This window comes from Gavialis gangeticus, unplaced genomic scaffold (assembly GCF_001723915.1).
Source record: "Gavialis gangeticus isolate Ggan-Ray unplaced genomic scaffold, GavGan_comp1, whole genome shotgun sequence".
NCBI classification, from domain to species: domain Eukaryota; kingdom Metazoa; phylum Chordata; order Crocodylia; family Gavialidae; genus Gavialis; species Gavialis gangeticus.
Genome location: NW_017729033.1, coordinates 61,136,675 through 61,148,297, shown reverse-complemented (window position 1 = coordinate 61,148,297; position 11,623 = coordinate 61,136,675). Strand labels below are relative to the sequence as shown.

At 44.1% G+C, this 11,623-nt stretch overlaps 1 protein-coding gene across 2 annotated transcripts in view; it reads right to left on the bottom strand.

The window, feature by feature from the left end:
- Positions 1-8,939: 8,939 nt before the first annotated feature.
- Positions 8,940-11,623, bottom strand: part of N4BP2 (NEDD4 binding protein 2) — a 96,396-nt gene continuing 93,712 nt past the window's right edge. For both annotated transcript variants that reach the window (XM_019526064.1, XM_019526066.1), the window contains exon 19: positions 8,940-9,921. In XM_019526064.1, the coding sequence (XP_019381609.1) occupies positions 9,876-9,921 (46 nt within the window). In that variant the 3' untranslated portion in view covers positions 8,940-9,875. The remainder of the gene's footprint in view (positions 9,922-11,623) is intronic.

Sequence of the window (11,623 nt, the reverse complement as noted above, 5' to 3'; positions counted from 1 at the left end):
TTGGAAAAGGGCAAACATAGTGCCCATATTTAAAAAAGGGAAAAAGGAGGATCTAGGGAACTACACACCAGTCAGCTTCACCTCAGTCCCTGGAAAAATCATGGAGTAAATCCTCAAGGAATCCATTTCTAAGCACTTGGGGGAGAAGAAGTTGATTAAGAACAGCCAGCTTGGATTTACCAGGGTCAAGTCATACCTGACCAATCCGATTGCCTTCTATGACAAGATGACTGGCTCTGTGGATGTGGGGAGACTGGTGGATGTGGTGTGCCTTGATTTTAGTAAGGCTTTTGATACAGTCTCCCACAACATTCTTGCAGGCCTGCTAAGGAAGTAAGGACTGGAAAAATGGACTGTAAGGTGGAGAGAAAACTGACTGAAGCATCAGGCTTAGAGAGCAGTAACCAATGAATCAATGACTCTAGTTGGCTGCCGGTATCAAGTGGAGTGCCCCAAGGTGTGGTCCTGGGGCTGGTTTTGTTCAATGTCTTCAGTGACCTGGAAGATGGCACAGAGTGCACCCTCAGCAAGTCTGCAGATGAAACCAAGCTGGAGGGAGTAGTAGATATGTTGAAAGGTAGGGCTAGGATTCAGAGTGACCTAGACCTTAACATGGTCCCTTTGTGCATATGCATTATTAAGTTTTCTTTAATTAAATATTTTTACCCACAGGACCTATCTCATTGAATTCAGAAGAAAAGCTTGCTTGACGGATATGTCAGATTACATAGTGAGATAGACCTCTGCCACCTGTGCTGTAGAAAATAGGAGGGCAGTGAATGATATATGTTAAGGGACTGCAGCCAGAGAAAGTCTAATACCTAACTCTTACAAAATATTTTAGTGTTATCTTAACACCTGAGAGCCCTAGTCATGAGCCAAGATATCCTTGGGCAACTGTCTGTACCAACACAGAACAAGACAAAAGAACAATTTCAATATAAGACAAGAAACAACAGGTAAATACATTATAGACAGACTGATGAAGAAGCACAAGAAAACAATGACACAGTGCAATTACATCTACATTTGCAATTAATGTACCTGAATTTTCTGCACAGAACATTCAGGCTCATTAAAGGGCTCCCCAGCACATTTCAACATGTGCACCCCCGTCGGGAGCAAATTGAGCCCGACAGGAGCAGCCCAGCCCCAAGGCTGCTCCTGCTCTGCTTAGTCCCCTTCAGAAGCTAGGGGGAGCTCTAGGCTCCCCTGGGTACCAGCCCTGGGCTAGCAGGGGAGCATGGGAGCTCAGCCCTTAGCTCCAGAGGGTGGGAAAGCTGTCCCAGCTCAGCAGGCAAGTACACCCCAACCAGGGGAAGATCAGGCTGGCTCCGAGCGCTAGTGGGAGGGAGCTGTTTTGGCAGGGTGGGCAGCTCCAGGGTAGCCAGGACAGCTCTCCCAGCCAGGTGGAGATCAGGACAGGTCCCAATCTCCACATGGCTGGCAGGCAATATCCTGCAAGCCGGGACAGCTCTCCCCGCCTCCTATGGCCTCCTGCTGCCTAGGCTGACCAGGAGCAAATTGCTTAACAATTTGTTCAGGCTCTTGATGGTAAAGGAAAGACAGTAGGTACAGTAGAGATAGATTATGAAAGATCTGCAGATTGAAGACGAGCAATTGAAGACGAGCAATTTATATTTGATACAGTCACCAAAGGGGAGCCACTGAAAGAATCTTGATAGAGAAATGACAGGTCAAAACTATCAGCTAGGAATATCTTTGCAGCAGCCTCCTGATTAGCTTTGAATGAACTAAGCATATTTGCAAAGGCAGTAATTAAAGTACTTCATGAGTGTTTTAACCTGTTTGGATATCTTACAGCAATAATGCAGAGTCTACAAGATCTAGATATACCCTGGATTTGAAGGCCTAGAGCAGGGGTTGGCAATATTTTTGGGCCAAGTGCTAAAAAACCCCTGGAACCTCTACTTGGAAGATGTTGGCATTCCAGGGGTGGATGGTAGGGGAGCTGCAAGGGCCCAATCCTTGTTGTGGCAGTGCAGCCCCGGCCCCTTCCCTGTTGTGCTCCTCGAGGTGTGTGCAGCCAGTGGCGACGCGTAGGGTGCACATGCACCCCAAGAGCGCTGGTGCACCCCCTGTTAGGCGGTGCTCCCTGTTTAGGCAATGGGCAGGCAGGAGCACTGGTGTCCCCCCCATGAGCACCGGCCAGGGAGCAGGGCCACCAGCAAAAGTGGCCACACTGCTTCCAGAAGTGGCTGCAGGACTTCCAGAAGCGGCGTGGCTGCACTTTAGTGAGCGAGATTGGCCGCGGAGGGACCCCCCAACTCGGTCAGTGAGACCGGCCGTGGGGGAACCCCTCCCCACCCCGGGTCAGCATGATCGGCTGCAAGAGACCCCCCCCCACCCCCAGGACTGGTGTCAGGTGGGGCAAGACTCAAGGGGCACCGGTTGCCCATGTGTGCAGCTGCTGCCAGCAACAAGTTGGGCTGGGGCTCTGGACCCCAGTGCAGCTGCTTGCAGCCTCACCACTGTCTATGCAAGCAGCCCAGGCTCTGGGCAGGCCCCTGCTGCTCACCGTGGAGCCTGGGCCATTCTCAGCAGGCAGCCACATGCCTGCAAGTGGCTGCACTGGATTCTGGAGCCCCAACCCAGATTGTTGCTGGCAGGGGCTGCATGCACAATTCAGGGCACATAGCAGGGAAGGAGATGGGGCAGCTGAGACCTTAAATGAGAGAGGCTGCAACTGAGAGAGGAACAGCCACCTAAAAAAGCATGGTCCTACCCAGTTCCCTCTTCCTTTCAGCATCTACTCTGCCACTGTGACACAAAAGACTGGGCAGGAAGAACCGATGATCTAACCCAGTAAATGGCAGTTTCTCTGTTTTTATGTAATGCCTCACATGAGAAAGCTTGACAAACTCCATCCCAACCATGCAATGGGCCCCATAAGAGAGGTCAGCCTGATGAAACCCTGGCCTCTCTTCTGGCTTTGGGCTTTTCAGAAGTTTTGAGAGCCTCTGGAGGCAACCTGCGAGGGTGAGAGACACTGGGAGGGGAAGTGGCAGGCACAGCCCTAAGGGAAGAGAAAGAGGTGCTTGCTCCTTGCCACACTGCTGATTTAAAACAGCCAGGAGGGAACTTGTGGTGCCTATGCTAGCACTTCGGCAGCTATCAGGGCAGCCTAGGGACTGGAGGTGCCTTCCCTGAGATGGGCCCAGCTTGGTGGGGTGATGCCACTGTGACAGCAGTGCCTCCTCCTTATGGTGGCGTGGGTCCCTTGGTGCCTATTGCCTCCAGAGTGCTCTTAGGCAGGGGGCCAGCCCCCACCAGGCACTCATGATGGACTGGGCCTGGTGGAAGGTGGCTGCTGCCTGCATCCCTCCTCACAACTGCTTCTAAGCTGCGTCCCACTTTCCCAGCAGTTTGTGGTTTCGCTCTGAGGGTGCCAAGGAAGCCCTGGGATGGGCAGCCAAAATAAAAAGGGCATGGGTGGGAGTGGCAGCAGCAGTGCTGTGGGGATGCGGTGACAAAGTAAGGAATGAAAAGGGGCATGGCAGGTGGACCCAAGTGGGCAGTGGTGAGTGCAGCAGCTTGTGGCCTGGACTGCATGCACATGGGAAGGGCAGGTAGTCTCTGCAGCACTTATCATGGGCACGGTCCACAGGAGCAAGCATGGGGACTGCTGCGCACAGCTTCCCACTCATGCTGGCATCCGTTGCCGACCCATGGCTCCCTCCTGCAGGATAGCCAGGCTGCGCGTCACTCTGCAGTAGTGATGTTGGGGTGAGTGAGCGCTTCAATGGCCGCTTGCAGCAAGTCTCATCCTCGGGGGTGCCGAGCCACAGCCTGACTCAGCAGTGCCTGGCCCTTCCCATGGGGCTCCTGGTCATCTGTGCTGCTGGCTTTTGCTTTCCAGCACTGGGTGGGGGCAGCTCCACAGCCTAGCCCTTGGCCCCAGAGCTGGCATGTGTGGAAGAAGCCAGCCCCATGGCATCCGCAGCCAAGAGTCCTCAGCTCAGCCCAGCCCAGCCTGGCCCTGGGCCACTTCCTCCACTCGCATCCCGCCCCTGGTGCTGCCGGCGAGGGCTGCTGGTGTGGGTTCCCTCATCTCTGCTAAATGAAGGGGAGGAGGTAGATACCTCCACACTCAGCAGGTGGTGAACAGGCTGCAACCACTACACCAGGGTCCAAAAGCCCTCGCCTGGCTCTGTGGCAGCAGCAGCTGCATACATGCCTCCAGGCAGATGGTGGGGGAGATACCAGGGTTGCACTGCCCCAAGCCTCTTTCCCACCCTGCATCTTGAGACATGCATGCAGCTGCTGCCACAGGTTAGGCAGGTGCCTGGACCCTGGTTGCAGCCTGCCTGCTGCCTGTCAGAGCACAGGCTGCTCACAATAGGGCTTGCAGCTTCCCGGCCACCTGCTATGAGCAGCATGGGTTCTGTGGCTGACAGCAGCTGCCCAGAGCCTAGGCTGGCTTTGGTGCGCCAAGCAAAATGGCTTCATGTGCCATGCTCTCACATGTGTGCAGGGGTTGCTGACCCCTGACCTAGAGACTTTTAAATCAAAGTTGACTCTCAGATCTTCTAGCATGCAGGCCTATGTGACAGGCAATATGGTGACATTGTCTACAGTGACTGAGAATAAAGACTGGGGTGGAGATTACATCCACTAGAAGTCCAAGAGAAAGGCATTATTAAGGCAATTGAATGCCAGCCTGAAAATCTGAATGCTAGCCTTTCCTTTGAAACAGAGCTTCCACCTGATACTGGACAAGTCACTTAATACAAACTTTCTGCAGGCAGTCATTAATTGTGCATTTTTCACATTTTGGGTGTTTGGCTTGAGACCCTGGGGTCTGACTTGCAGCAGCGTTAAGTGCCAGCAGCTGCTATTCTATAACTTGGTAGTTAGGGCCTTCTTCAAAGAAGTAGAAAATGTTGGCCACATAAACCCAGATCTACTGACAAAATATAGGAATGGCCCTTACTACCCTTCCCCTCAGAAATAGGACTAGGCAACTGCATTGTAAGTTATAAAGTTCAGCCTGAATCAAGCACTTAAACTCCTCAGAAGGTAGGAGTTCAGTTACAACCTTGTGCTTAGTGTTTCCTATTGGCTAGCTGTAACTTTCTGAATCTAATTTTAAAGACACCTGCTCCTTTTCCCATCTCTATGTATAACAGCACCTATACCTGGGCAAACTGAACAGCTTCCTGAATGGCTTGAAGTACCTCAATTTTCGGCATACCTAGGCATCTCCAGGACTTAATTGGATCAAGCCCTAAGACTAGTCCTTAACTGATGGAGCTTAACAAGTGTAAGAGTAAAGTTACATCTGTCACATGGCTACATACTACAGCAACGGACAGAGGGCTCAGAGCACATCATGGGAACAATGCTCCACCTTAGCATGTACTTCACATTATAGCATCAACATATATATGAGTCAGCCAGCTACAAACCCTTCCTACTGGGATTTGTGGAGTGGGTGCAAGTACAGGCTCTCCTCCCACTGCTCTTTCGGCACTCTTTGGGAATGTATTTTGCTCTGCTGCTGCTCAGGTACACTACAGGTAGATTAGAAAAGGTTCCATATGTCTTGTCATCTCTTTAGTTTACTTGGGCAGTACAAAGGATTTGGACAAGTGGTCTTGTTTTGGCTTCTTAAATAGGTAAATAAATTATCAGATTACCTGATTTCTAAAATACCGAACACTACACTCCCATTCACATCACATAAAATCAGGTCTGTTACTTTCTATCTTTGCAGATGGTAACTATATTTCTACAACACAGTTTGTTTCTTGAAGTCGAGACAAGTAACTCTTATAAAAGATCCACATTCCAGTTTATTTCAAATGTCAACATTAGTCCTCCAAGGAAAGACTGAAGATCATGTTTGTGGTAAAATTTCTTTATTAAACTAGATTTCATTTGTAAATTCATTTTACATAAGAAATTCTAAATGCAAATTACAAAACTGTATTCCAGTAAAAAATTAGAATAATAGTTAACAGCAAAATTACAACTTTATACACATAAAAATCCATGTTCCATTTCAAATTTAAGATAGAAATTTCTATCCTCCAATATACTGGTCCAAATAGCTTTTACAACTGATAGCTGCAATACTGTATTTTTAATACGTGAACTTTCATAGGTACCACAGTTGGGTACTCAACACAACTGGCTAGGTGAAACAGCAAAAATCACTTATTTGTTCTCTTTTTAAAGAAAAAACAAACTGTGATGCAACAGACTTGAAGGAAATCAATGTACTATTTGATTTTCCGTGTGTTGTACTCCATCCTCTCTTCAATTCAGTAAACAAAGGAAATTGACATTTTTGAAACATGAATTACAATTGAAGATATAAGCATCAGTAATATGAATTCTATGCATTATACATCTCAGTACATTTACAATGTCCCTTTATTAATAATACCAACACTGGGACTATTCTCTCTCCACCTGCCCATGTTTTACAAAGGAGATTAGGCATCAATGTAGTTACCTTTCACCTCAGAGTAAAGTCCAGAATACAAGTTCTGTAGAGCACGCGATGAACAACACTTTACAGTGCATGCCGACTAATCTCTTTACAAGTTACTGAGGGGCACTGGTAACATTGTTAGATTCTGGCCTCCTGAGTAACAAAGATTTCCAGTTTCATAATATCACAAATGCACCACTGTGACTATGTTTAAAATAACCTTAACCCAGCTTGGAAATATATTGTATGCTTAAGAAAAACTGAACCACAAACTATAAAAGAAAAAACAAAAAGTAGTATTCAAGGTATTTTTTTTTAAAGTTTTAAAACCAGTTCTGCCCTAATATCTTTTTTTATAGTTTCTGGAAATCTGAAACTGATCTTTAATGCAAAAAGCACACATACGTTTTTGTTTTTTTTTTAATAGAATCATGCTTTCTTTCATTGCATTTGTGGGTCTGTTACTGAAGGGTTGTTCATGAATGCTGGTCTGCTGGCATTAAGTTTCCTTTAGGAAAAAATAATTTCAAAGATTTTTTATCATTTAAAAATTAATTGAACTTTAAAAATATTATATTTTTAAAAGAAAGGAATCACATTTTTGGCCTGTCAACCTCCAGAAGTTTGTTAAATGAAAAAAAGATAAATAAAAAAATAAACTAACACACAGCTATTTTAACAATCTTTTATTACTTCAGAATGCTGGTGGTAATGCTTCTGAAAGTCTTTTTGTGGGTTTTTTTTGTTGTTTTTACAAGTACAGTTACAAAAATGCATGGCGTTTTCTTAGTAAAAATTATATAATCAGTTTCTTTTAAAAAGCTATCATAAAGGTTGGAGGCCATAATTTAACATATTTTAAAATAACATTTAAAATATACTTATTTAAAAACAGTTCCTCCCACTGTAAACTAAATATATTGGACAGTCTGAAACAAAGGCTACAAAATAATAACATCCCAGGGTTTCTTCTGGACAATATCGCAAATAACTCAAAATTTTGATCTCCTTTCTTGTTATGTAATTCTCTTTGCTCTGCTTTTCTACTCCATTTTAGGCCCCAAATGAGAAAACATTTAAGCATGCGTCTAAAATCTTATTGAATTTAATGAAATGAAGCACATATTTTAAAAGTTTTACTGAACAAAAGCCTTACACTTCACTCGTGCACTACTGAAGTCAATGGAAATTTTGCCACTAACTCCAAAGGATAAAGGACATTTTTCTTATGGCTTTATATAACTACTCATTACCATATTCAGAACCTTAACGTATAAAGCAACATACAAAAGTGTACAGGAAACTCTGTTCATAAGCACCTGAAGAACTGAGTTCTTATATTTCAGACACTGCCTACAAAAATGGCACAGAGATAAAGTAAAGGGACTAAATTACATGCATAAATGCCCACAAACCGAAGCACAGTTATTAATTACAAAGATTTATTTTCTTGACAGTGTCTTAAATGTATTTATATCATCACTCAGACTTTGCTTAGAATTACTAGAGAAACATAACTGTATCTGATGAAATATGACAATTTCACTTTTATATTTATAGTACCCTTTAGTAACTATGCACATATGTATGCATTACACTACATGAATATAAAAATATTCTGAAAACATAAGATCTTTCAGTTTAAATTAGTTAATTGTCATCATAAGGACAAATTATTAAAAGGACCTCTACATATGTGCGCACATCTTTACTCAAACTAAATCCTTGCTTGTGTTATTTGTGGAAACAAATGAAACTTGCACATAACCCATTGGTATGCAACAGTGACATACACTTGGTAGTATGTATGGATTCCAGTATTTGTGGGTACACAAAGGCACACTGCTTTGAAAAACCAGTCCATTAAATTTACCAAAATAGTAGTTTAAAAACATTAAAAATATTTCACATCATTGTTTCTACTGTTTCTCTCAACTATTCTGAAAACAAGACTTCATATAAAAAATTTAAAAAGGTAAAGCATACTGCAAGATATCTTTGTGTTCTTTTTTTTTTTTGAAAATAAAATGCTCTGTTTATTGAAAAACATTTATTAAAAGTATAGCAGGATTTTCTAATGTTATTTCTAAGTATATTTTCTGGATGATATGGCACTAATAATGCCAAAGGATTGATTTCTGTACTCCCAAATTTTACAATTAACCAACTGCCATTCTAATATTTGTTTTAATTTTGAAAATGTGTTTGAAATGCCTGGTGGTATAACAGTGATGTTGTAGCCATGTTGGTTCAGAAATTGTGTGAGGCAAGGATTTCTTACGGTGACATCTTTTATTGGACCAATTGTGTAGTTGGGATAAAGTTAGACAAAAGCTTTTGAATGCAAGGCATGTTTTGCTTTCAAAAGCTTGTCTAACTTTATCGCAACTACACTGTTGGTCCAATAAAAGATGTCACCCTAAGAAACCACTGTCTCTTGCATTTTGAAATGCCCTACAGTTAAAAACATCATATTCGCTGCAGAGGAAGTGTCAATATATTTATTGTATTGTATCTTGATTTATTTAAACACAAAGAATGGAAATACATCATCAACAAAACTTCATTAAAATGAAACCGTACTCATAACAGGACTCATTTTGAAAATTCATAAAAGACTAAACACTGCTCACTGTGTATATTGCTATTCAGGAAAATGGGTGATTTTCCTGTAAAATATTAATATATTCACACAGGTAGAGTTGAGAATGAGGGTTCTTTTCCCACCCCATTAAGAACTAAGGTGAGTTTGCAAATTTTCCTTACTTAATTCATGCCCCATTCTGAGTCCTCACTCAGATGATGTAGCTTCCATTCAGAACTGTGTATGAATAAACACAGCAGAACTGGTTCATGTTCTTCAGAATCTACCACTGAAAAGACCAGAGCCAAAATTTTCAAATGAACCCTGTGTGTAGGCACCCATTTCCCACTGGATATTATTTCCATGCGTGTTGGCAACATAGCTCCCTCACACTCTTTGAAACCCAAAATTCTAACTCAGAATAAACTATTTTAAACAAGTTAAAATTGTCCAAGTTACTGCATGTATTTTAAAAAGTACTGCATCCACAACCATTAAAATGTACAGGGTCAGAGATAATCTTAGGCCCCAGCTGCACTGAGAAGGATGAGGTGCTTGAAAATGGCACCTTGATTTCCCTTTAAAATCTCTTATGTACATTTATGTGTTCCAAGTCTGTATTTCTGATAAATACTACTCTTTGGGATTACAAAAAATATATATTTCAGTATTAAAACCTTCTTGGAAACATGCTGTCAAAACTAATTGTTATAAAACAGCTACTAAAACACTGTTCTTTGAAGAAAATTAAATTATATTTACTGTAGCTGTTTAAAGTTTCTAGCTGTGTTATGAATCCTCAGTTTTCACACTCTCCTTCATACCACCTTTTTACTTCAACATGACTTTCAGGCAGCCTGGTTTGATTTCAGTGAACCTGGGAAACAACAAGAGAATAAATTACCTTCCATATCTAAACCAAGTACAGCGTCACATTTCTTAGCCAAAATCAAATGTAAAGTATCTCATCCCAAACTAGAATTACATGTTTTCCAAAGTGAAAAAATAAAGACAATTTATCTTCTATGGTAGTGAAGAAGGGCTTCATATGGGATGCTTGTGGCATGGTCAGTGAGCAGTAAAATTAGAAGGTTCTTTAGAGCTGTTGTGGGAAACAAAAAAAATGTTGCCCAATCCTTCTCCCTTCTATTTGCTGGACTTTTGTCTTCCCTCCTCTCCTCTTTTCCTCTTCTTGTTTCTCCAATCTCTTCTCTCATACTTCAGTCTTCCCCTCAGCTTTCTGTAACTTCTCTCCCATCTCTTCTTTTGCCGCATTAACTGTAAGCCCTGTCTTCACACTTACTTCCAGGTTCTATCCCAGAAGGAATTGAGCAGAACCATTGATGCCCTGTAGTGTTAAGAGCAGGGTTTGTGCCCTAGTGCCAGGGGTGGGGAGCAGGAGTCTTACCCAAAACAGACCAAGGCTGCTGCTGCTGCTTCTGCTACCATCACTGTGTGCTCTGCCTATCCCAGCTCTTGCTCTTAAAGCAGAAGCACTGCAGTGTCTATGCATTGAATGCTGCTGCAAGAGCAATCCTGCATGACTGCTCTTGCTGCTGGACCTCAGGCTCCGCAGGAATGAGGGATGATTTTGGTGTCCCTCCTCAGTCGCCACCTGGGGCTCGTGCTGCCCCTAGCTAAGCTATTGCTGAGACCGATCCAGCCTTCAACATATGTTGGCAGTGCAGCTGAGATCCATGTAGGGTCTCTTATTGAGGCAATACCACTCTCCAACTCCACCAACATGTGGAAGCTTCATGTAGGAACGGTGCCAACACTCTACAGACCAGTGGTGATGCGTAGGGGTACACTGGGGTGCACATGTAACCCGACTGGCCGCACTTGCTGCTTAGGCAATGGGCAGGGGGGGCAGGCGGGAGGGCCAATGTGACTGGCCACGGAGGAACCCCCCGCCCGGTCAGCAAGATTGGCTGTGGGGGGGGTCCTCCCTCGGTCACTGACTGGTCGTTGGGGGGCACGTGCCCCCCCTGACTAAGGCAACACCAATTGCCCATGCTACAGATCTTACACGAATTGAGATGTGGCACTGCTATTTGTTCCCAGACACACCCCTGTATGCACACTCTGACACACAACTAATTGACCCAGGTTGGGTAGGGGAGACTGGGGCCAGCACCAGCCTTACCTGCGGTCCTGGGGGCCTCCTGGGGCAACAGCAGCACCAAGCCAGTCACTCAGAGCCTGGCTAGCAGCTAGGGTATGGCGCTAGCTCGACAGGCTCCATTTCTGGCAGTACATGCAGTTTTTTTGGCACCAGGATCTCCCAGTGTCCAAAAAACCCACTGTGTTGCTAATTTGCATTGTGCCAAATAGGTGTATAGGTCCCTTGTGTGGTTTGCAGCACCTCACATGGGCTTAAGGTGGCGCAAACCACATGTGCACACTTGTTGGGATACGCCCATAGCATTCATCCAGTCTATAATTAGTTTCAACAACTCAGCTGTCCACTGGTTCATTAAGATAGCTAAGCCAGTAAGTTTTACCAAGAGTCAGGGCAAAACACTATTCGTTTGTTGAACAGAAAGGAATAGATCCAGGAAAAGTTGATGCATTCACAG